The sequence below is a fragment of the Strix uralensis genome, chromosome 3, assembly GCF_047716275.1.
Source record: "Strix uralensis isolate ZFMK-TIS-50842 chromosome 3, bStrUra1, whole genome shotgun sequence".
NCBI classification, from domain to species: domain Eukaryota; kingdom Metazoa; phylum Chordata; class Aves; order Strigiformes; family Strigidae; genus Strix; species Strix uralensis.
The window spans coordinates 64,753,555-64,780,692 of record NC_133974.1 but is presented as its reverse complement, the minus strand read 5'-3'; the positions used below and the strand labels follow the sequence as shown (position 1 = coordinate 64,780,692).

The 27,138-nt window shown below is 35.3% G+C and overlaps 1 protein-coding gene across 12 annotated transcripts in view; it reads left to right on the top strand.

Moving 5' to 3' along the window:
- The window catches only part of AHI1 (Abelson helper integration site 1), a 97,102-nt gene that overhangs the window by 27,872 nt on the left and 42,092 nt on the right, over nt 1–27,138 (top strand). For 10 of the 12 annotated variants that reach the window (XM_074862589.1, XM_074862586.1, XM_074862590.1 and 7 more), the window contains 7 exons: nt 289–518; nt 1,959–2,062; nt 2,659–2,777; nt 5,848–5,978; nt 6,817–6,957; nt 8,989–9,191; nt 21,795–21,912. In XM_074862589.1, the coding sequence (XP_074718690.1) occupies nt 289–518; nt 1,959–2,062; nt 2,659–2,777; nt 5,848–5,978; nt 6,817–6,957; nt 8,989–9,191; nt 21,795–21,912 (1,046 nt within the window). Of the gene's footprint in view, nt 1–288; nt 519–1,958; nt 2,063–2,658; nt 2,778–5,847; nt 5,979–6,816; nt 6,958–8,988; nt 9,192–21,794; nt 21,913–22,313; nt 22,361–27,138 lie in introns of all 12 variants that reach the window. The other 2 variants (XR_012628152.1, XM_074862597.1) reach the window with 1 other exon arrangement.

The window sequence follows — 27,138 nt, the reverse complement described above, 5'->3', positions numbered from 1 at the left end:
TTATATGCACTTTAAAATGTGCAAGATAACTATTAAAAGAGTAAGTAGTCATGAATTCACTTTGAAGACAGAGTACTATGTAAAGTAGCATATATATCTTAATTCTTGTTAGAAAGTACCATATTAAAGGATTAAATATAGGTGGAACAATTTGGTGGGATAAACAGGTGGTGTTCAGTGTTTGCAAGCATTTGCCTCTAGAACCACCAGCACAAACTATGACATCAGTTACCCCTGAGTATGTGATTGCTTTTATACAGTAGATATCCTAACCTCCTTTCCTTTTAGAATGTGGAAAATAGAAACGCAGGCGGCATCTGCAGTGAGAGTTTTCCCCCATCCTTCATTTGTTTACACTGCAAAGTACCACCCAATTGCTGACTCGTTGGTTGTAACAGGATGTTACGACTCAGTGATTAGAATCTGGAATGCAAATGTGAAAGAAATTCATGGGCAACTGCTACAGGAGCTTGATGGTCACAAAAGTTTCATCAACACACTTTGTTTTGATGCAGAAGGTATGTACTTGGTATTACTTTTTTCAAATAGTCTTCAGTTGAAGATCAACTTGAGTGTTACTAGTTTGCTTTATTTTATAGAGGCAATGTGAAACGCTATAATAGAATGGAATAGTTTTAGCTGTGTTTGCAATTAGTATGTTAGTATGATGCCTTATTTGGATGAACACAAAAGGACACGTGGTCCCTGATATAATCTGAGAGTAATCAGAAAAGGTAAGTGTAGAAGGGACAAGCAAACAAATGTGTAGTGATCAGGCAACGATGACTGGGCAAATTTTGGTCATAGTTTAGTTTTTATTGTCCCTATAACTAGCTATTATTAGTTTATTAATAGTTAGCTAATATTTTGTACATACTGCAACAAAAATTAGCAGAACATAAAGCACAGATGCTACTGTCCAGAGGAGTCAAATGCATTGAAATGCAGGTGCAAAGCCTAGCAGTGTAGAGAGGTAAGTTGGAAAAAAGGCAGGTTTGGCTAGAATTCTACTAGGTGGAAGAATTATGTACTAATTTAAAAGCAGAAGCAGGAAATCTAAAACCGGCTTCTAGAGAACTCTCAGAACAAGAGATGGCATGATCCAACAGTAGCAAAGACAGCTCCACCATATTGTCATTCAGGGTTATCAACTCAATACAAAGATTTAAAAAAATGAGGTGGCAATAGTTAGATTGTGAGAATTATAATGCTAGACTGAAGAAGTGGGAAGGTGATGAACTTCTCAACATTGACAGAGAATGTGAAAAACTGAGAGAAAAGGACAGAGATTTGAGCATTGTGAATAATGTTAAATGGTAGATTAACAGCTGAATGTGAGTGAGAGAGATGTACTGACATGTGCTAGTGGAGGGTGGGAAGAGTTGAAGATGGGTGAATGAATAAGTTACTTGGAAGTGTTTGACTTTTTCTGGTATTAGTGGCATCATTAGTGGTTAGGTGGTTCGTTTTTGGAGGTATTCACTGGAGTAGGTTCTGTGAAGAGGAAAGAATTGCATTTTTATAAATTTGTGTTTAATAATTTTATAAAATTGTGCTTAATTTAAGAGCAACTGTTGGAAAACAGTATTTGTTCCTGTTCAAGATGCTCTTGGTGAATGTATAGGTAAGCATTAGGCTATCATGCAAAGCTCATTGAGCTACAAATTCTCATTTTTTTGCTGGTTCTAGAATATGAGTAAAAATGAAAAAACTTAAAAGAATGTTCAGCACCCTGGTATCTAACTTATGTCCTGAATCCAAATTTATGGTATCAACTTATGGCATGCGGTATAAGCAAAATGTATTTGCAATGAGTATATCATAGCAAACCAGAGGAAAGAACAAATGTTCGCCTATTCACAAAAATAATAGAAAAAAATTGTTTCTTGTTCATACATCCTTTTCTGTATTAGTTCTTTTGTGTGGTATTCTTCTACTTATAAGACATTATTTCACAGGGCTCCACATGTTCTCAGGAGATAGTTCAGGACTGATAATAGTTTGGGATACATCTGTCAAAGGAAGTTCTCAACACCTGTTTCAACACTGGAGGATTAATAAGGTATGCGGGTTTCTTAAATTAGCATTGTAATTTTTATGTGTACTATTCCAGATCTAGTCATTTGGTGTGAATTCAAATTTTTTTATGCATTAACTTTGTTTAACTGAAAAGGTGTATTTTCTTTAAATAACGGTACAAAAGAGCTGATAGAACATGCTGTGATTCACTGGCTTAAAATTTTTGAGGTTTTCAACTTTTTATATATAAAATATGAAAATGCTTGAGGTCTAATAGCATTGTATTAACAGGTAAGTGCTAACGCATTAGGTTTGTTCTCTAGAGACATCAATAAAATAGACCACAGGCTTTACAAATTGCCTTTGTTCATACCTTAGAGGCCTAATGTTCAGTTAGCATTTCTGCTATCAGCTGTGTTTCAGAAGTTCAGAGTCACATCAGAATCTGCCTTGTGGTTGTGTAAAGTTGATTGCCAAGGATGTAATGCCTTAATATAGGAACAAACTTTTTCCTTAACCAAATAGAATAAAGTGGACAGAAGAAGAGTAGTGCAAGATAAAAATGAATAATGATGTGTAAAAATGTGAGCTTTAAAACCCAAAGTTGTATTTTTTACTTTCTTTTCCTTCTTTCTGTAGGAAATAAAAGAAAATGATATTAAAGGAACACCAATAAATCATTTGGAGGTGCATCCAAATGGAAGGCGTTTATTAATCCATGCCAAAGACAGTACCCTGAGAATCATGGATCTCAGAATGTAAGTAGATTTTTGGTGACAAAGGCATATTTCCTTTTTGCTTTAAAATTTACTTGGGGAAATAAAGTACCATAAAACTATTAAATGTATAGTTGTGGAGAAGAAAGATGTCCTAATAATCAAAGATAGCAATATTAGGTTTAGGAAATGGTTTCAAAACACTACTGTATTACAGACCTTTTGTGTGATATTGGGTAAATCTTTTAGAACAGAATATCCAAAAAATTACTAGACTACTTGGGAGCTTAAGGAGGCATGAAGGAGAAGACACTAGTCTCCTAAAGATTCAGTTCACTTTTAAAAATGCAGTCTGGGCATGAAAATAACTGTGAAATGATAACATTTATTTGTGCATTAGTTTGTCATTGTTAAGACTATGGGAAGGGTATTTTGATGATGGAATGAAGATTGTCATTATAAACACTGAAAAATGCAGTGATGTACATATTGTGGTATATTAAGCAGGCCATGAGATATTTTTAACTTAGTTTCTGATGATTTTCTCATTTTTAGTAGTTATGAACATGATTTCTTAATAATAAAGTACGATAAAAAACAAGGGGATAACAGAATCACCTGAGTTGTTGAGATTGGAGACTGTCCAGTTCAACCCCAATAATCAAAGCTTGAGAGCATGTAACTCAGAGCTTTGTCCAGTTGGGTTCTGAATGTCTTGAAGGATGGAGAGTTTACATTTCTGTGAGCAACATGTTCTAGTGTTCATTCACCTTCAAACTAAAAGAATTTTTTTCTTAATTTTAAACAGAATTTCCCATATTTCAATTTGTGTCCATTTTCTCTAGTCCTTTCATTGGGTGAAATTGAGAAGAGTTATGTAAGTTAATAAGATGCCCCTGATAGTTAATAAGATGCACCTGAACGTTCTCTTCTGGAGAATAACGTTAAAGATATAAACACTCTTTCTAAATTATTTGTCCTTAATTTCATGGGTTCCCTTCCTCCCCTCGTAACGCAGAAAATCAAAGGTCCCTTGTGTTCTGCATGAGATTACCTGGGGACGTTATGTTTACGCTCCCATAGCATGAGAAACTACATTCTTGTAGAACATGCTTTTGTACATATATAAACTCTCTCAGGAAATCTCACTCTTAAATAATATACTGGCTTGGATGCTTGAACTTGCTGAAGACTTTCCAGTCTTATATTGCACTCTTCATCTTTTACCATAAATGGTAACTTCCAATGACCATGCTAGAAGGCTAAACTATCCACTCAATCAAAGCATAAAATCAGTGGTTTAACAGAGGGAACCTGTAGTTTTTAAAGCAGATAGTGTTCTATCACTACCATTCCTAGAAAGAGCAGAATTTTAGTTTGAGAGAGAAAAATGAACATGCATATTAATCTCTAAGAAAGGGTTAATATGGTGTGCAATTTCACAATTATTTTAAGCCAGTTTATCCATAGGACACGGCATCTCCTTCTGTCTCCTACACCTTTGGCCATGTATTCCTAGTATTTCCTTTTTATCAGCTCTAGGGATCTTTTGATGCAGGGTTAAGTTAGATTAGTGAACTGATCCGACTAAAAATCAGCCTACAAATACAAATGATTAATTTTCATTTTAATCAACTATCTGATCTAACTCATCTGATAGCTGCCCAAACACTAGAGAAGAAATGCGGGAGAGCCTGGGAAAATAAGGGTGGAGAGGACAGCAGCAGGACTGCTGCTTTGACTGCAGCCCACAGTTACATTGGCTTAAGTCTATCAATAAACCACAGGGTCAGATACCCAGCAGTGATAATTTTACACGTCAGCATTAACTGTTCATTCCCTGCATGAGAAAAGAGGGGGTGGAGGTCACAGATCAACACAATTCACTTTGATTGACAGCTAGTTGTGCTTAACTTTCCTCTTTCAACTTGCTTTTTTGATCTTTTTTGATAATGCTGTTGTCCTGTCACTCAGGTATGTGATCAGGGATTTGGTTTTGGTTCAGACCTCTCCTTAGGGTTTCATATGCAGGTTAGTTTTACATCTTGCAGAGCTCTTCTGCTGCATGACATCTCAGAGATACTATCTTTCTTATTCACACAGCTAAAACTCTTATTTGGGCTAGTATGGTTTTTGCACTGGGATCATTAAAGCATCCTTTTCTCTTGCTTGCCAAATAGAATTAATTGTATGTAGGGTATTCAGAATATTGTTAAAAATAGTTTTTCTGTCATATTAACTGCACTGCATTTATCCCAGCATCTCTCTGTTGTTTCTGCAGTAACACATTTTAAAATTTACTGTCTTCTGTCTTTGAGGGCTGTCATGGCCTATTGCCATTCTTTTGCCTCAAGTTCTGCATTGTAGTATTGCTGCTGTATTAGGTTCCATTTTGAACTTCCATATATCTTTCCAAGCTGTACCTCCTGTTTGAGAGAGCCTCTTACAAACTGGCTTATGCTTCTTTAAATCCTTTCGTGTAGATTCTCTCTTACTTGATGCCTACAAACTGTTTGACGGTAGTTCACTAGTAGTTCATTATTACTATGCTGACCAGTAGTGTTGCACTGAAAAAAGATTAGGATACCTAAGTTGCAAATAATACTAAAAATATTAATGTTAGTAGTAAATCAACATTGAAGTCTGAAATTTCTTGAGTCTACTGCTGGTTTTCTAACCAAGGAGACATTAGTCTGAAAACCTAAGGAGAGCTGCAGGATAAATTTAATCACTATTGGGATGTAATCAAGCTCAGGAAAACTTTTTTGTCAGAGCTTGCAGTAATAGTGCAAATTTCCCCTTTTTTTGCAAAGCCCAGGATCAAGAAAATACAAATTATTACTTCTATATCCATTCTCTAGAACTGAGTATTTCCATTTTCTACTGGAAGATGAGGATGTACACTTTCATCTGTAATTTCAGGTGCATTATGAAAGCCAGGGAAAAGAAAGAGTGAACACTGTGCTCTGCAAAAGGTGGATGCATATCCCATAGTTGGGATGCAAGGTGTATTGATTTTTCTGAAGAATAGACGGAGGGACTGACACGCCAGAAGTTGGATTGTCTGTTCTGAAAGTATCTGCTACATTTGCATATTATTCTTTATCTTTAGCTTGGCTACAAAGAAATACATAGGTGCCACAAATTACAGAGAAAAGATTCACAGCACCATAACACCGTGTGGTACGTTCCTGTTTTCTGGAAGTGAAGATGGAAAGGCTTATGTTTGGAATCCAGAAACAGGTAATTAATTATTTTATGGTCTTAAGTTGGGTTGTCAAGGCTGAGGGGGAAAGGGTTTTGTAAGCTTTATTGAGGCACTTTTGATGGAATAAAACTTCACTAGGATATTCTTAAATCCTGAAGCCTTAGCTCCACCTTTTAAGTAGCTATTATTATCTCTAAGATTTAATAAATCTTAGAGATAAAAAGGAAAAAGTAAATTTTAAATATTTTAAAACTGGCGGCTAACTAAAAGTTTTGTTTTGAATTTCTTTCCACGTTTCCAACTATATTACATCTATGCCACTACATAATTTGTCTAAAAACTTTTTAAAAAAGAAGTAAAAAGAGGGAGGAACTTTGTTACTAGTATGTTTTCACCAGTCTTTGACTCTTGCTTACACACTATACTTGCATTCATAATGCCATCAGCTGAAGAGATCATTTTATTTTTTTTTCAAATAATTTTGTGCTCAACTTTTACTCCTATAGTCAGTATTATATAATTGAAATTTACAACTAAGATAGCTATCTCTGGCAAAATGCAAGCACAAACAAATGCTGTGGAACGCCACCTTTCCAGAAGTTGCTTATCAGAACATGAGAACTCAGCCAACCTGGTGCATTCTCTGGGGTTTCCTGCAGCTGTTGCAACAGTACTAACTTTTCTGACTTACTGAATAACTTAAAAGCATGCAATATTTTTTGTCTTATGCCAAATACTACTTTTCAGTAAGGAAATTGACTGAAGAACATTTATTTACAGTGACAGTCACTGCACTGTAGTAATACAAGCTTTACCCAACTGCTGTATCAAATATGTTTCCATGGTATTAATAAATATATTTCACTTCTGTAGGAGATCAGGTGGCCATATATTCTGAACTCTCCTACACATCTCCAGTTCGTGATGTTGCTTTTCATCCACATGAACACATGGTGTCATTTTGTGCCTTTGGTCAAAACCAGCCAATACTTGTATACATTTATGATTATAAAGGTACAGTACATATTTTCTTGATACACACTGTAAATATTTTATTTTAGAGGTGATTTGCTAGTATTTGTACTTATTTTGAAGGAAGAAGAAAACAGTCATTTGATCATAATACATATCTTTATCCTGGGAGATATCAAAACTGAACAAGACATGACCCTGAGCAATCTGCTCTAGGTGACCCTACTTTGAGCAGGGGTTTTGGCCTAGCCAGTCACCAGAGGTCTCCTGTAACCTCAGGTTTAAATGTGTATTGTATGTCATCCTATGTGATTTTTACAGCACTTTATCATATATAGGCAGCATCATACAAGTATTTAAAAGCCCTTTTTCAGTATCCAGGTAGATTATGGAGCCAGAAAATACTGTCATTCTGAAAATTAATGAATAGCTTAATAGAAATCTCAGTATTTTGTGCTGGCTATGTTACAAAATAATGTTGAGGAGCTAAATAGAAATGAATGAGAGAGTATAGATTATTTTAATAAACAGGTGTTATGTCTGTGGTGTGATTATGTGAGATATTTATTCCCCATGTTCTATTAAAGAGAAGATAGTGATAAATGCTAACTGAATTTTTGATACACAAAATAAAATTTAGACTTTCCTTTGCAGACTTTTCTGATAGTTGTGTTTTCTGTGGTTAGCTTTAGCAGTTTTATTGTTTCAATTAAGGACATAGTTGCAGATGTCATGTTGCATCTAGACAGTAGATGATACAAACTATGCAATAAATTTTGACTATCTGTAACAGATTTTTGTTTGAATTATATTTGCAATGAACATTGATTTATAAAGCTAATCCTGTCTTTATACATTTGCTTTTGAAATAACATGTAGCAATGAGATTACTCATATCAAATCTTACAATTAGGTTATTTGTCTGTTGAACTGGTTGACTTTTACAGGAAAATAAAGTGGAATGACTTTACCATCAATAGTCAGTGTTAAACTTTAACCCAGTAAGTTATCTGCATTATAGAGAGCAATGGAAAACTTTTTGGGTGAAGGTTTTCTTTAAAATTTTCAGACTGTTCAGCAGACAGTGAGTCTTTAAAAAGCTAATAGGGTAGTTTTATATATATATATATGTGTGTGTGTGTATATTTAGAGATCACACAGATATCACACTGGTAGTTATTTGTATCATCTGACTGCATAACTAAGTCACTGGTGACAGTAAGATTTTGCATAGGTTGTGGTCTTTTCTACATTATCTGTTACTAACTTTTTGTTCCTTTTTTGGTTAAAAGCAGACACTTTTTGCTTTCAGAAGATGGTCTTACTGCCTTAGTGTTGAAAGAGTTAATCATATAGTAATACTAATTTTAGTCACTGACACAGTTTTTAAAGACTCCAGCAGTATGTGTTTTACATACACCAACAGTTCTATGAATATCCTGGACAAAACTTTCATGAAGAATTATTTAAACTTTGTTGGCTTGAGATGGTAGTACAATAAATGTCAATCTATTTGTTTAAATGACAGTGAGCACAACTTTCATCAAAACTATCCTATTCTAGAGCAGGCTACTTCCTAAGAATACCTCCTGTGCCTGTATATATGTTTAGAAACTTGTGGAATTTTACTCAAGTATAATAAGCTCACTTGAACTGGGCTGGAAAAAATGTGATAAGTACCTAGTAAAATAACTGACTTGAACTCAGTGCAAGCTCTATAGCTTTCTTGCCCTTGAAAAATTCCTGGGTTTTTTCTTCCCCCTTAATATTTCTGAATGGAGAACACCATTGTTTATAAGCAATACAAAAATACCAGTTCTGTGTGAGAGGTTACCGAACACAGATAACAGAAGAGAGACATCGTGATCAGGAAGAGTTAGGGGGAATGGGTTAGTATGGGGAAAATTTCTTGTTGTTTTCAGGTTTTGCCTGTAGCACTATTGGTACAGATTCTGATGGCATTTGACTGAAGACATGGCTGGCAAAATCACAATGATAATTCAATTTTTTTTTTTTTTTTCTCATGGCAATGTAAGGCTTCACCTGACACATTAATATTGGTTGTTTCTACAGTTGCACAACAGGAAGCTGAACTCGTAAGAGATCTCACTTCATCACTTACCACAGCTGCACCAAGAGGGCCACAGTTCTTCAGCAGTTTTTCTGAAATTCCTGTACAAAAAAGTTCAGTGATGTCTCCAGCAGATCAGTTTGTCAGTGTTGCAAGAGTATCAATGAGAATGCAGAAGGTCAAACAAAAACTTGATTCTGTTATGGTAAGTAAAATTTAATTAACTTCCAGAAGTGTATATAGTCTTCTCAGCCAAAGTTCATAATCTGGGACTAGTAGGTGTAACAAAACACATATATGTAGTCTTGAGATCTCTTCTTCAGAAATGAATACACTGATATTAATGCACCACGCTGGACAGGTACAGTCACTGAGGGGATTTTGGCTGGTGGAGGACCTACACTAAAGCAGTTTAAAGGATCAAGGAGAGGCAAAAAGAGCAAGCCACTAAGCAATAACCCCACTCTCCTGCACCACCCATCGTCCTACCAAAGACACCGAGTGTAACATAATGGCAAAAGCAAGGAGACTGGGGACTAGAAAGGAGGAGAGAGAAGTGTCTGAAGTGAAGTTGAGGCTGACAAAGAGGGAGGAAAAGTGTTTTCTTTGTGTGTGTGTTTGACTATTTGTCTTGTTTCTCAATACCCAAATCAGTAATTAAAGCTTTTGTATTGGCAATAAATTTAATTAGGTGAAATTCCCCAACTTGGGACAATTTTGCATGTGACAAGAATGCAGAATATTCCTAAATAGTGCTGTGCAATTATAATTACTGTTCACAGTAACATGAACTGTATTTGGGTTTGCACTTACTATTTTTCATTTTTAAGTCCTCTTGAGTGCGTGTAGTTCTGGGTTTTTTTAATGCAGTTTTAGGCGTTGTCTGCGTTAATAAGTAGTGAAGCACAAAAGAAGCAGATCAGTAGATGAAAGCAGTTGTTGCAGAGGATGCTGTATCTACTCTCATCTGGTGGGTGCAGTATTCCCTGCCTGCATTATCAGAGACTCTGGATGGCCCCAGAGTATAATATATCAACACTAAAACTTGAAATTTCTACTAATTTGTAATTAGGAATTACAATTTTGGATGTATATGGATTTAAATATGTGCAACTCCCTTTTTCATGTGAAAAATGATGCATGTATGTAAGTGCAGCCTTTGCTGGAAGGCTTGCTGGAATGTGCACTCACATAAATGCTTTGCGAAAGTGTTTGTCAAAGTAGGCCTCATAAAAGTTGCCACTCAGCTGTGTATGTGAGAATGTGCAAATACATCTGGTTAGACAAGTGAAAATGGAGAAGGGAGATTTTATTAAGCTGCGTGTAGGGTGGCAGGCTGCCCTGTGATAGGGTTGGAATATGAAAATCCAAATGAGAATACAGGTGTTACCTTGTACATATTCGCCTGACAGGAAAAATAAAAGGAAACTGGAAACTGTAAACTTTGTACTGGTCTTTGGGTCACGTTTGCATGCCAGTGCTTTGTCACAGACACATTGGGATTACCACGTTGGGACAAACATGTTGGCAGCGTACCTTGTAGACAGTAAACCTGGCCTGAGGTCATGCCTGGGGTATGTTTTATGAGGCAAAGATGCTGGAACCACTGAACAGCAGATCTGCCAACACAGGGGTCTCTGAGTTTGAGGTGTGTGAATTTAACAGCAGTAGCTAATGGATAGAAAATTAAATTGTAAGTGCAAAGTTTGGAGGTCTGTGACTTAGATATATGATTCGAAAATGTAATGTGAATACATTAAAATTTGGTTTAAGCTAGATAGAAATAGAGAACATTCTGAGCCTACATGAGCTTGGTTTTTTTGTGTTGTGACCAGTGCCTCCTTTCCAGGTTCCTTTAAAGCCAATGTTTTTTTCTTTTTTTTTGTTTTTCTTCTTCGCTACCTAAACAGGAACCTTAATGAATGAGAGAGGAAGTTTCTTTTCTTCTCCTCTCAACATTAGCATTCTTGTTAGCCCAGAAAATGTGTAATTAGAACCAAGATTTGAATATTGGGCTAAAGCTGTAGTAATTCACAAAAGCTAGGACATTTTGTTACAAAAGGTAAATATGAATTTCTCTATGAAACCGGAATTCAGAATTGGCTTCTTTACCACATAGAGAAATTACAGTACAGTGAATCTTGGCAGCAATTATTATCTATCTCTGATGCTAATGTATGTTTCTATTCACAGAAGTTTTTGATATGAAAACACTTAAGCCATCTCTAGTCATTGAAAGAACTCATAAGTGCTTTTCATTCAGTGTTACTATTTATGTATTTAAAATCTGACTTCCATCTAGCAGTCAAATTACCTATTTATAACTTTGCATAACAAGGGGGTGACGTATGTTATGTAGATATGGGGAGAAGGGCTTCCTTTAGAGGTAGAATATACCAGCTCTGAAATTGTGATTTTTAGATGTCAGAATTTTCATATTATAATTTGAAGGAGAAAAAAACCTTTGTATGCTTAAGGACAGCATCTATATATACTCTGTAGTACTAGTACTAGAATCAGTTATATGTTGGCTGCCTTGTCTCTTATTATGTGAATACTTCTAAATTAATTAAACGTATGTTTGGCTATTCCAGTCTTTAGTTTACAATGTATTTCTGAAAAATGTTATTAAAAGGTTATCAGAGTGGTTACCAATATTCTGATACTCAGAGGGTTTAAAGTGCAATAATAAGTGCAGTTAAAGTGCAACAAGTAGCATGTAAAAGTATTATTTCCTATATACAGAAATACTTAAAACCGTTTGAATTTTTTTTGTCATTTTAGTATACTTATTACTATGCCAGAATTCATTAAGGGAGTAGGTACTGTGAGAGAATCCAGAAGCTTATATCTCAGATTGCATCTAATGTACTGAACTTCCATCATTAAGCTGTATGACTATGAAGTATGGTCATATATGATGCTTCGGTGTAGTATACATCAAATACTATACTGTGTGGTCCTTCCAGATAGTCTCCTTTTAGAATTTAGTTGAGATGCAATATATATCTTGTTGTGTGAAAACAGAACAGAATTTAAAGCCACTTCTTTTCAGAAAAAACATGCAACCTTTTTAGTGAACACATAAACATGATACTGATACTGTCTAAGCCATCAAATGGAAGAAGCTGTAAACTTGTACTTTGTCTGCACGAAAACCTAGAGGTAGAGATGGATGCTGAAGTGGTGTCTATTTTTTTTATGCTACCATTGTCAGTCCTGTAAGAATCTGTCCTCTGGGTCATCTTGGTTTTGGTAGATTCTGAAATACCATGCTTGGCTTCTGAGTTTTAGTGCAGATTGGGGAGAGAAGAGTTCTGTAGTAAGTTACTACAACTTCTACCTGAATATGAAAACCGGAGGGTTGTAATACATTACGTACTGAGTGCTCTTAAAATATTGCCAATTCAGTGAATGTTTTTGGCCAAGTACAAGATGATGCTGCAATGTCTCTGCAGGCTGAAATAGTTTTTTCACTTAATCATGCTTGCAATACAAAATTTTTATCTACAAACTGTCAGAGGAGGTACTGATATTCTGTATTCTTATCTGTCATACGTATAAGAAATTTGCAGTGTTTTTAAAACCTGTTTTTCACTAAGTTCATAGAATTGTCTAATTTCTGTTAAGTTTTCCCCAAAGAAAACTTGCAAATTAACAGAAGGCCATTTTTTTAATACTGTGCATACCATAGTTGAAAAATAAAAAGGCAAGAAATCACTTAATTTTGTTTCTTATTAAAAACAAAACTGTAGCTAAATATTTTTTAGGAAACCATAAGTAAGATCCATTCCAAACTGAATATGAGGAAGATGCTTGTGTGCTGCTTCCTAGGAAATCCAGGATAGGCCCATATATTCAACACACTAATTGGTTCTGGACACCCCTTCTGAAAAAGAATACAGTAAAATGAGAAGCTCAAACATGAGTAACACAAATGCCAAGAGCTGTTGAAGAGCTTGCTTGTAATGAGATTAAATTGACTCCTCAGAGAGTTCCTCAGCTTTGCACATCATGCAAGTGGAGATGAGTGAGAGAAAAGTTGTGACAAATATATGAAAACATGAACGATATTGGAAAAAAACCTGTTTCTCACAGCTGAAATGGGGACGTAGACTGAAGTTACATACACAGAGTGCTGTGAAGGCCAGAAGTGTACATGGGTATCCTGGTTTCGGCTGGGATGGGGTTAATTTTCTTCCTGGTAGCTGGTACAGTGCTGTGTTTTGGATTTAGTGTGAGAATAATGTTGATAACACACTGATGTTTTAGTTGTTGCTAAGTGGTGCTTATCCCTAAGTTAAGGACTTTTCAGTTTCCCATGCTCTGCCAGCAAGGAGGTGCACAAGAAGCTGGGAAGGAGCGTGGGCAGGAGAGCTGATCCTAACTAGCCAAAGGGATATTCCATACCGTAGGATGTCATGCTCAGTACATAAACCGGGGGGAGCTGGCTGGGGAGGGGGGATCGCTGATCGGGCATCGGTCAGTGGGTGGTGAGCAATTGCATTGGGCATCACTTGTCTTTTCTTGGGTTTTATTTCTCTCTTTTTTTATTCTATTCCTTTTCATTACTATTATTGTCATATTTTTATTATTATTTTAGTTATTAAACCATGCTTAACCTACGAGTTCTACTTTTATTTTCGAATCACTTCCTCATCCCACTGGGAGCAGGGAGGAGTGCGCAAGTGGCTACGTGATGTTTAGGTGCTGGCTGGGGTTAAACCACGACAATGGGTTCACAGAGATTTTGGAAAAATTTGTAAAGGAGAGATTCAGCAAAAACTATTGGCCCAATGAACCAGTGTTGCTGCCAGCTGATGCGCAAGAAGTTCATAAACTGCTGAGTGATGAAAGTGGAAGGGCCCATATGAGAAAAACCAATCTGCACCTTATCTGCTACAGTTTACTGTTGAAAAACATGAGGATGGATATTTGATTTAATAATTATTCTTATAGTCAAGCATAATTATTCTTATGCTATGGTGTATATAGACAATATATATAAAAGTTATATGGACAGGTGTGCGGCATTATCATGTTATTTATGAGTTGTTTGTGTGGTAATTCTCCATGAGAGTTACTAATATTCTTTTCATTGCATCAGATTAGTAAATAATTTTTAAAAATCATTAAAGTTCAGTTGAATTTAGTATGTTTATTAAGGTTACTTTTCTTCCAGTTTTGCTTTTATAGCAATTTCAAGTCAGATCCATATGGCCCACGGCATGATAGGCTTGGGTTTTAATTTATTTTCATGTTAGTGGAGAACATGATCCTGTTAACATAGGCAGTAATTTTTCTGATAACCTGTGCAATACATTCCATGGATTGAGGGCTTTTAAATTAAATAGATGCTTTTGAATAGTGCTGTATACTTTTTCCTATTCCTTTCCCAGTATTCCTCTTCAAAATGGTAGGAAATGTTTTTCTTACTCAAGGAAATTCTACTGCAATTATTACTTTATACATAACTACTCTCAGCTGCAGACTTACAAGGATGTGTTTTACAAGCCATGGTGGAACCACTTTTGGGTCTGAAATCCTATAACCCTGTGCATTTCATTTACTGGATAAAAAAATTTTCTTATATATGTTTTTTCCATTTGCTAAGCAGATACTGTTGAATTGTGATTGCATAAATAGATTGTTGATGTGAAATGGCTGAAGTATTACTAGAAGATTTATATAGGTAAAATACTTAACAGCATATGAAAATTTTGCCAGAATTTTACTTTGTATGTCTTTAAGCAATAGTTTGTTATAGAGTAGGATTTTGGAAATTGTAATGAATCTTCCTTGTCAATTCATTAAATTTGCCAGTTTTAATTATGTTGTCAGTGTTAGAAAAAGTTGAACAAATAGCTATTTTTTTCTGTGGTTTGTTGCGTGGTATTTTTTTTTCCCCCTCTGTGAAAATCTTACAAAGCAAGTTAGATCCTTAAAAGCTGTAATATTTTCCTATATTAGAATATTCTTTGCTTAGTAAATTTTTTTGGCATTCTTCATCTTTAGCAAACATCAGATGATTTTTAAAACAACACAGTCAAAATAGATGTAAAAGAAAGGAAACTATTGTCTGTATTTTGTAGATGAAGGAACTTTGACACAGGTATAAAATGAGTAGTTTCACAAACTCTATCCTCATACTGATCTGTATGGATTTACTGCAGTTAGTTACTCTGCAGTAATCACTAGTCTTCGCACACTTACTTAGTAAACAAAAGAACATAGGTAAAATACCTTGCTTTTACTAAGTAAAGGTCATTGTCTAGGTAGTTATCTTAGAAATAGGTAGTGTGTTATAAATACGCCTTCTAGCTTGGCAGCAATGCAGCCTGAGCCTCCTCCAGAGTACGAGCTGGTACCAGAACTCTGAAAGTCTCCACTAGAGTGGTAGCTAACATGGAGCATAAGGAGACTGAAATGGCTCTTTATGGTAAGACTGTACTTTCAAATATATGGTCATGGGAATGTTTATTAAATTCCCTGCATATGTAATTCAGTTATATTAAGGACTTTTTCCTCTCTCCAAGCTTCTGTTTAGCATTAGCAATAAATTTAAGGAATTTCTATTTCAAACTATTTCTCTACTCTTTTTTTATACTTTCAATTATAAAAGTTAATGAGGAATTGTGTGCATCTTTTGTTGGATACACAGATTCCTATTATTGTAGGGAGTTATTACAAATTTTACTGTGAATATGGAATTGAAATCTGCATGCTCTCAGCCTTTTTACTCAAGTGACGTAAGTGATCTGTATGAATCTAGTTAGAGTATCAGGCAGTCATACTTGCACAGCAGTTGTCTTGCATCTGTGCTGTAAGCACAGGATATCTATCTTTAATTCTTGCTTAATGTTTGCTGACATTACTGTTTGAATAGAGGTCTAAAGTAGCAATAATAAGCTGCAGTCAGCTGTGACAGAAGATTTTGTTCCTCTACTGACCTTTTTCAGTATTAGCTTTCTCTCAGTAATTTATGTTTTATATAAAAGATATGTCAGACATGAGAAGTGAATTGCATTCATTTTTTAGCATAAAACTATATCCATCATAACAATTTTATCAGAGGGTAAGATAAATTTATCAGAGGATGTTAAGCATTTTAATATGTGTGGATTTTACTGATTGGTCTTTTAGTTTTATTTCCAGTTTTACCATCTTAGTTTTCTCACCATAAACGTTTGTACAGTGTTAAGGAAAAGTTACTCACTGTTTTCTCCCTGTTGAACAAAGCAGACAGGTACATCTGAGTAATACTATGTTTGTTCAAATCATATTTTATAGCAGAGGACGCTAGAATCACTCATGGTGGTAAAAACCAGCAAATTGCATCTCCTTCTGCCAGCTGGCTTATTGTCACCAAGGTGTGGAGAAAGCAGCTTTTATTAAGAACTTTTTATGACAGAAAACACCATAAACATGCACTGAGTTAATAACATTGTTGACAACTTTTTTTATTAATGGTTATTGGGTCTGCAATAGAATTTCTTGCAACACGTCAGGTGCAGAAAGGAACATTGATCATGGCTCAAATACTGAGATACTGTAAACTGAGAGTTAAAGAAGGATATACAAAACATCTAAGAATTTTTAAATAAAGTTTCACAGATTCCTTTTGTATGTTAGCTGAGGAAAGCATTTGTTTTTCATTCAAATAAAAGATAGAGAAAATAACTTTTTATCTTTGCATCCAAAAGTGCTGCTTATTCTGGGGAAATCTGGTCACTTGTTTTTACCTTTCTCTCTTTATGGTTACATTACAGTTAATCTCTGGAATAAGCAAATGAGGGTTTGTCAACATAAGAAATTAGATTATACTTTTTGTTTAGGTGCATAATTTTAGAAACAATTTAGTGAAATGCAAGCTTGTTTATACTTTTTTTAGAATAATAGGAATGATAATGAAATTTTCACAGAAATACATATTTTTTAACATCTCTTTGAACAAAACCAAAAAATCCAAAAAAAGCTTTAAAAAATCTACTAAAAAAAGATTTTATATATGGTAGGGAAAGCCTGGAGTCTAACCAGATACTTGGAGGGATGACGGGGGTGGGTGGTTACAAATGTCTAAGTGCTTACATGATTACCTGAAACTGTATACTGCATTTAGTCATGTCCTAATGTTTTTTACCAGCAGGTACAGAGGAATAGGTATGTATTTGACAAGAGGTGAGGCAGAAAAATTTCTGGTGTCTGCTTTCCTTAATAGGAAGAGAAATAAAATCATAGGACAAGTATCTTCGGGTGTGTTTTGTATGTGACACAGGTTGCATCCATTTTTCATTTGCACAAATAAAGACATTTTTAAGTCATGGATTTATTTTTTTTTTCCCAGTCATAATGTTCTTTGATAACAAGAATCATAACCAGCCACAGAAGAGGTCACAGTTTACATAGTAATCTACTTGGCTCTTACTAAGCAAGACAAATCTACTTGGTGATGACATTGGTCAGTTATCCTAAAATGTGTATATCCAGGCATGTTCTTAAGCTGAAATGCCAGTTTTATACAATCCAAGACAGCTCATGCTATCTGTACTTAATGGCTGAGTGAGTCTACACAGCCTGTTCATAACTGAGCCTGTGTTTAACTGTTTTGTGTCTTGTGAAAAGAATTTGGTTTTCCTTGTGGCTGAAGGAAGCTTACTGTTCCAAATGTTTATAGTAATCTTAATTTCTTCTTAACATTTTTTTTAAAGGGGGAAAAAAAAAAAAAAGCTTTTGTGGTAAGCCTGTAATTGAAATGCCAGAACTCTCTGGCAGAACTAAGGAATTGAATATATATAATTATTGTGTGATGAGACATATCATCTGTAGACAATGGCTATATCTAAACTGTAGCATCAACACCTAGCTTCAATTTTCATATGTATGTCCTGGTCACTTCTGGGCTTCTATGGGAAAAAACAGTGGAGTACCCAAGTTACAAGGGAACTATATTGCCATCTAGATGAGTTCCTGATCTGGACAATCAGAGTAAGAGGACTGTAGGGAGCATCAGTGGAACACACTTGCTTCAGACAAGCAAAGTAAATATGTTTCAGTTTTGCCTATGTGTAATGAAATAATATTTTAGCTGTCTTTCCCATTTAGTCTAGAAGTTACTTAAGAGCAGAACAGATTAATCTCTAAGTGACTGCAGGACACCTACCACAATAGAATCCCAGCTCTTGTTGGAGTCCTCCTAATGCTACTTACTGTCCTAGAAATGACTGCATTTTTACATAGATGTAAACTTGATTCAAAGTTACGTTGCAAATTTAAAAGCTGTAGTACTGTACTCCTACTTTAAGCATTACTGTTTATGTATTTTCTTCTAGCATTGAGAAAAATAGCAGAATTTGTGTTTTGTTTTTATTTCACATTCAATTGTCAACTTTTAAATTCTGCAGAATCATGGTTTAATAACGTCTTTAAAACCGTCTTTAAAATATCTTAAACTGTCTTTAAAAGCAGCGTTATAGAGGCCTAAAGTTTCAAAAGGGAAGACTAAAACTAAAAGAGTAAGAGGTAGTATAGAGCTGGCCAGCTTGATTTGACTTGCAAGTGTATATGGAAATGTCAATTATATTGGTTGCAAAGGTCATAAAATTGCATTCTCAGGAAAAAAGAAAAATTGTTATTGTCAGCTTGTCAAGTCTTGCTTGCAGTATTCTGGTTTTTGTCTCATGCAATTCACTTCTAATGTGAAAACTAGTTCCACTGAAAATGTATATTTGCATAATTTGCATAGAGTTGCCCTAACACAAAAAAGAAAATGCAAATCAGCTTTGTTTAAACTTGGCAAAAATTATGTAGGTATCCTTTTTCACTACAAAGACTACATGAATGTTATAACTCTTAGTTTTGCTTAATTCAGGATAGTAGTAAACTGTGTCTTTGATAAAGCTGTGGTTTGTGCATGAAGCAAGCAGAGCCTGTTGTGAAAAATAAGTAGATTGATGGTTGGCTATCTTAGCCAACTTTACTCGTTGTTGTGAAGGTATTTAGCAATGCCTTCCCACAGCATGCATTTCAAAAAAAAAAAAAAGGATTGCTTCACTCTGTTCTGTAGGTAGACTCAGTACTGTAGGAGAATTAATTATCCTTCATAGAACAGTGTGGTTCACGTGGAAAAAGTTCTGCTGAATCATTAGTCCTCATTTAATAGCTGAGTGGTTCCTCCTTCTGTTATAATGTTGTGGGCTTTTTTCCTCTTTGGGACTTCTAGAGATTTAAATAATACTTAAGAGCCAGTGGCAGCAAGGTCATTAACACTGATTCTGTGTTTACTTTGGATGGACAGGCTTTTATAGCTCACCTGCGCTGAGCTTCACTGCAATTAAGGGGAGAAATGAATCACTCCTGTAAGACAGCTTAGATTCAAAACTTTCTTTTTAATATCTCTTTTATAAAAATAGTTTTTATCTTGTCTTTAAGGACTTGGAGAGGAAGGGAGAGTTATAAGATAGAACTTACATTTTAAAAAGGCCGATTTCCTTAAATCTTCAGGCATGTACATTCAGTCTTCTAATGTACATGTCTATTGCATTTGATTTCAAACCATGTATAATGAGCATGTGTAATGAGAGTATTTGGGTAATTCAGCAGGAAAATAAAGAGAAGTGAATTAAATGCTGTACGGGAATAATTTACATAGAACTCCATATCTCTTACATAATTCATTCAAGCACCACAATCAAGACACGTTTCTTCCTGATACTTTTTCCCTCAGGATGAACCAGGGAAGTGTCTGTTTAAGTGCTAGTTTTGAACAGTTAGCTGTGCTGTGTTTAGTTTGATTTCCAAAAGCTGATATATTCAACCTGTCTTCATTCCCTGACAGTATCTGAAACCAACTTTTGATAGCGAGTTTGAAAGAGTATTCTATGAGAATACTTGACTGGAAAACATGCGTTTGTATCCCTGATGGTGTAGTGTTCACTCAGAAATTCATGCGGGGGGGGATCATCTCATTTGTCTTGCTGCAGAAAGGCTCTCCCTAGAGCTAACAGTGGATAAAAGAAGATGAAACACTAGAAAGCTGAGCTCAACATGTTTGTGGAACAGATTATTTTTCAGTGTTTGAGTAAACACATAAAACAATGGCTTTACATCATATTTGTGTGTAGCAGAGAAAACTTTATATTTATGAAACTTAGTCACTTGCATATGTAAATATAAGAAAAGCAGATTGATTTTGTTGTTCAGAAGAACAGGCCTCTCCATTCTGCTTACATTTCACAACTACTGTTCACTAACATTCTGTTAATTTTGTACACTGCAGTAAAATCTTGCTGGTTTAATGCTTTTTTTATCTATTCACTAGTTGATTTGATTTTATGTCCTGCTTTTATTTCTCATTAGTTTTGGAGTATAGTCATTACAATTGCATGCAGTTGCTGAGAGAGTACTTGACTAGTAAAAGACAGTGTTTATTATAAACTACTTTCAGTAGAATTAAATCCATATTGCTACACAAAAACCAGATCCAATAAGATGAAGGTCTAGTGTAGTAATGCAGGTATGATAGCAGATACCCTCTATGCCCCAGTTCAGTTACTCAACACGTTTTTAGTGCTATATTACCTGAATCCCAGTACACCTGCAAATGCCCAAATATTCTGCATTACTGAAACCTGTTGAATTGTTTAATATTTGTTAAATGACAGAAATAGTAGCTTTATAAATTATATCACTTCTGGAAATAAATCACTGATTAATTTTGTTTTAACTGTCTCATTTCTTTAAACAGAATTTACAAGCCAGTAAGTAGATTGAAAATTTGCAAACTGACATTGTTCTGTTTTGGCCCACAACTAAAGTTTAAGGGTCTGATCTGGAGTTTACTGAGGCCAAAGGAAGTGCTCCGCTGACTCTGGGCTTTTAGTTGGATTAAGTAACCATATGCATTTATTCAACGTTGTGAAATAGGCTCGACTCTTGAAAGTGTCAAGAATTATGTTGTTTTACATAAATAACTCTCAAATTTTAGCATATGAATATTTTGTGTGAAAAAAGTTACAAATATTTTATTTAAGGTGTATTTTTTCTCCCCCTTGGCTGTATTATCAGGGCAGCCAGTGAAAATATGTTTACCAAGCAGTGAAATTCTCATCTGGATCATGTAAAAAACCTAAAGTTGTCATATTTTTTACATAGGCTGTATCGGATAATATGTCAAAGAGTAAAGTTTGGGAAAGTTTTTTGCTTTGAGATAGCTGCATGTATATCAAGAAACTCCATAGTAAACCACATTCTAACTACATTATCTTTATTGCTGTGGAAGTTAGGACTGCAGATATTTTTTTTGATAGCTTACATAAAGGAAGTATCTGGTATTCTGGTCTAAGTATGCTTTATTGATTTCTGTTGGGACTGGTTTAAGATTTTTTTTCCTCATTCTAATATTGAGTAATCTCTTCATAGATGCAGTGTAGTTTGAGTACTCAAAAATGAGAAGTTGTTTTACATATATACATTTATAGCCATATATAAATGTCATTTTTATACACAAAGATGCAACAAGATACCAGTTCAAATGGTTCTGTTCCATTGTTTGCACTGCTTGAGAGTTTGTATCCATATGTAAACATGCAATTCAATTTATAGCTGTGTTAATAATTTTTCAAAGTCTGTGTCTCCAAATACTCTAAAAAAAAAAAAAGTCACTGAAGTTGTTATTTATCATCAACTCGAGTCTTAATTTTTTTCCTGGATTTTAATAGTTATTTATGGTAAGCAGATATTTCTCTTTTAGCTGTTGCATCAGTAAGTAACCCAGGAAATTACACTTTCTGATTTGTCTTTCCTATTACAGGAGAGCTCAAATCTCTTGCTTCCTGCACCATCATCGCTGTCACCACACTCCAAGCTAAGACTGCCAGGCACTCTCAGCACTCCACTGAATCCTCTGTATTCTTTCACTACTAAAAGTGGTAAGATTGTTTCTTTATTTCTTCACTCTCTGTAGGGAATGGGTAATACCTTCCATGAAGATTTTTTTCTGCCTTTATAAATTCTACTGTGCAGATCTTTCAGGGAGTGTCCTGGTTGTTATATGTGATATAGTTTATAAAGTGCAGTGTGATACAGTCCAATACTGATATATGTTCCCTTGTAATGCTTTTTTTTTTAAGCTGTACGCTTATTAGTGCTGTAAGTTTCTTAATATTTTAATAATTAATAAAGTGACTTAAAGACAGACGCTGAAAAACAATAAAATCATATTTTTAAAAGCATATGAACTAATATAAGCAAACAGTAACAAGAAAAATAGTTTACTTAAGAACCATATGGCTCAGTAGTCTATTTGCAGTTGTGTTTGATCTATTTTTAGGGGTTTGTTTCTAAAGACATTTTGTATTCAGAGATTTTGAGAAAAAGGTAAGCAATGAAATGATGCATTTTTGTGATACTTTGCTAATAGTAGCTGTTGCATTGCTAATCACAATATTTAGTAATAAAATCGATAATTTCATGCCTTTTTCTTTTTTTCACACCTGTAAAATAAGACAAAATCGGAACCTTAGTTTTGAAGTGGTTTTGTTTTGTATACTTCAGAATAGTAAAAAGAAGTCCAGGGGGAGGGTGGAATATATAATGAACTAAAAACAGGTAATAGAGATTTAAAATGTAGATAGTAAAGATACGAATAGTCTCTACAATTATACAGAATTATCTCCTGAAGGCAGACAATTTTCTTCGCAATGCAAGTTATGATTACTTTTTCAGAGTGGCGGGGGAAAGGATCCTTAGTATGGACTAAAAGATTGACCACTAGTCTCTGAATCGCTCTTAGTCACTAATTCATAATGCAAATACCCGTACACCAAGTAACTTCTGTATTTCCATGCTCTACCTTAACAAAAGAGTTTAGAGCCATTATATTCATCTCACAACCGATGCTTATTGTTTCCAGAGTGTGTAACTCTTACAGAAACAGTAGAATATATATGCTGTCTTACATATTGTAAATATTTAAAATAAGTGGACTAACCCTTTAAGGGACATTAACATATGTTTTAAATGGCTATGCCTAATATTGCTCAAACCAGTGCATTGCATTGTCTTGAATTTTACTTTATGCAGAAGCAGACATAAATGTGTTGATGGAGACTTCTTAAATAGCATGAACAAACATAGATATATGTTACAGATATTCATTTGCACTCCCAGTGTGGATTTTTCCAAAACTGACTAAAACTTCAAGACAATCTGCAGGTGCAGGATATTATTTATGCAAGGGAAGTATAGTAAGAAAGAGGTACATTTTAATGGTCTTTCAACAGTCAATGAAAGCAATGAGAAAATAAAGATTTTTAGGGGAAAAAGACCATAAAATGCTAGTGGACCACAATTGAAATAGATTTTCCTGTAAGAAAATTTTTTAAAACCCTGAATTACTTCTCTGACATTTTGGGTCTCCAGTTTGTTCTGCTGTGATGGAGTTGTTTTCAGTGAAACATATGAGGAAGATGTACTCATCTATTTCATCTTTCCCCATTGGTTATAAAGTGTGAAGATAGGTGCTCATGTTCATAGCTCCTAGCTGCCAGTTTAATTTTACTTTAGAATAATAGAAAATCTATACTTAAATGGATCTATTCATTTATGGATCGTGCTGGAAGTACAAAACCTTTTTCTTTCTGTGTTGGTTTCATATACATGATATACATGCTTTTCTGTACTTATGTTGGACTGTTAACAACTGCCTGTAATACAGAGATCCTTCATTTTTGTCCAGCAGATGGTTACATATTCCTGAGGGTTATGTCGGCAGTTACTCCATTTTCTCATTCTCACACTTTCCTGTCACCTTTTGCTGTGTATTCAGTGCTTCTTAAAGCAAAACGCACAATTCCCATTACAGTGAAGTCCCTACAGGCAGTATGTGTAAAGCTCTGTTAGCAGTCTTTTAACCATGTAACACATGTATGTGCATGCTGTATTAATTTGATTGGGTTGTAGCTGATGTCTTGTGATATGGACAGTGTAGTAGCCTAGATACATGCAGCACTTCTTTCTTTTTACAAGACAATTTAATTATCTAGGTCTTGCACTAGGTAGGAAACAGTGGAAAAAGGGGGTATCCACCTTTGTGTTTTATGGACAATAGCAGTAGTACTGCAGATGTTTCCTGACTTTGAAATCTTTTTGTATCCAGATATATTTGCAAAAATAGCTGTGATTTCGTAATACTTTCGTAATAAAAGTAATACTCACTACTGTGCCTTTTAAACATGCCTATTAATTTTAACAGATGTCTTCTGTATGCTCTCAAATGTATAGTATGTTTTGGCTTTTCTTCAGGTGCATACTTTCACATGTATACAGGCTTTCATGAAGCCCCAGTCCTTGTTCTGCTATTTACCTTCCTCACTTCCCTCAAGATCAGTTATCTCGTGGTCACTGAGGCAGGACTGCCTTTGTCTCCAACCAGTTGTGCTTTATTCATTATTAGCATGCTCAGGGGTGCAGCCTCCTTAGTCAGCCTGTCCAGCATCGGCATCAAAAAGTTGTCCCGCGTGCATTCCAGAAGTTTGAATAGCTTGTAGCCTGTGTTTTTGTCTCTCGAGCAGATATTGAGGTGATTAAATACCTCCATGAGAGTCAGAACCTGTGACTGTGAGACTTCCTGCTCTGTTTAAAGAAGGCTTTATCCACTGCCTCTTCTTGATCAGGCAGTTTGTAGCAGGTGATCACCCCACAATGTCCATATTTTGGCCTCTCTTCCAATTCTGACCCATATGCTCTGGACAAACCTGTCTACTGCTCTGTAGCTCTGCACATTTGAGCCTCTCCTTCATTCTGTACAACACTTGTCTTCCCTATCAGTCCTTCCTAAAGAGCCTGTGTCCACAGGCTCTCACGGCACTGCAGTCAAACAGTAAGAAACATAAATACCTAAATATTTGATGTGAAGGAAAAATTCATGAAACACTGAAAATATGGTTCAGTGCTATTTATCATTCTAATATAGCCCCTTCCCTCAGCAACAATATTCTGTGAAAGCAAACTTGAATTACTTGGAAACCACTTGGGTTCATACGTCCTTGAATATTTCATACTGTGATAGCAAAGATGCCTCCTCTTACTTCAGTTTTCCCTCTGTTCTGTAATGTTTTAGAGATGATGAGCACCCATTTCTGGTTATTTAATTAAGTTTTAAAAAAGATAAACTTATCTTTATGAAGTGACGCCATATAGGGTGAAACAATCTGCTAGGGATTGTTTTTCTGCATGCTCAGCTGCTGTAACTTCTAACTGTAAACTAATATCAGATCCTTCCTGATCTCCTTAAAGAGTTTGTTCAGTTATGGTTTTTTCATCCCTGATCTTGACTTTTACATGTGATGCTTAGATACCCTAACTTAATTTGTTCTAAATTAAATAATTTGCTGTTTATTCATCAAATAGAGAGCTTCAGCACCTTACTCACGCATAGAATATTCTTTATGTAAGATGAGTAAAGACGAGATCATGGTAACGTAGAGTTGAGAAGGCGCACCTCTGGAGACCATGTAGCCCAACCCTTCTGCTCAAAGCAGGTTGATCTAGAGCGGGATGCCCAGGACGATGTCCAGTTGGGTTTTGAATATCTCTAAGGATGGAGACTCCACAACATTTCTGGACAACCTATTACAATGTTTGACCATTCTCACAGTAAAGGGATTTTTCTTATATTTAAACAGTATTTTGTGTATTTCAGTCTGCACTGGTGCATGGGATTATTACTCCCTGAATGCAGGACTTTGCATTTCCCTTTGTTGAACTTCATGAGGTTCTTCTTGGCCCATTTCTGCAGCCTATCAAGGTCCCTCTGAATGGCAGAGCATCACTCTGGTGTATCAGCCACTCCTTCCAGTTTTTTAACATCTGCAAACTTGCTGGGGATGCGCTCAGTCCCATCATCCAGGTCATTAAAGGAGATGTTTAACAGTGTGGGCCCCAGTATCGACCCCTGGAGTGCACCAGTAGTGACTGGTTTCCAGTTAGATTTCATGCAAGTGGTTACAAACCTCTGATACCTGTAGCTCAGCCAGTTTTCAGTCCATTGCACTGTCCATTTACACAGTCCATACTTTAACAGTTTGTCTATGAGAATGTTACGGGAGATGGTGTTGAAAGTCATACTAAATTCAAGGTTAACATCTACTGCTTTCCCATCAATGCTATAGAGTGCTGTGCAAGAGATACATTTAAATGTTTTGTCAGGAGTATGCTTAGAATTACTAGAAAAAAAGTAATGATTTTTGACAAATAGTAATTAATGAAGTAGGTACTGCAAAGCAGATACAAGACGTGGGTGAACTTGTTTCTTATGTGTTATGTATAAAGCACTTCATTAGAGAGATTTCTTAAAATTTAGAAAAATTAATTTAAATCTAATAAAACATATTGCGTGCCGCCTTTTCACAAAGATCATGTTGAATTTGAGAAGAAGGCATGGAACTTAGGTTTTCTTACTGTCCATCCTGATAGCCTGTCAGTTGGAATTTTTCATCAAGAGTGTAACTCATTTTGCCATATTAGGGGTTTTTTGTGTCTGCCTCAGTAAAACTGCAGTTGTGCTGATAGCTATTTCAATTGTTTAAAAAGTTTGCTAGATGTGTGTCTTTGGAGAAGGTCATCGCTTTCAGTTTTACCTTTGTAATTTGGATTCATAAAATCTTATGGCTGGTCCTATTTTTCACTCTACTCAAATTTCTCCATGTTGTATATATAGCAGATTACTTTATTCCTTCTTGATTATTGTGTAGTGTACTTGAGGGCATCTTGTCCCTAAAAGTATGTAATGTTTCAACTTGCTGAACTCTTATTCTTTCTTTTCTTTTTTTTTGTAATAAGAAAATCTGTCCAAGACCTGTCTTTGATAGTCAGAATTGAGTTTTTACATTCCTTGTGCTGTATAGCTCTGCTTATGTTCATGCTTCAGTGCTAATTTTATCATACCCATCCTGTAGTAATACCCTGCAGCACTGCATTGTAGCATTATCCAGGACATTCTTAGACATTTCTATCTTTTCCTTGTCATGTTCTCACCTGTGTACCTTCCCATTCCTAGTTGTTATTTTTTAAACAAATAAGGAAGTAACAAAAGCTCCAGCTTTCAATTACCCATTCTCTGAGAGGCATTAAAATCCCCTCTGGTTTTGTTTGCC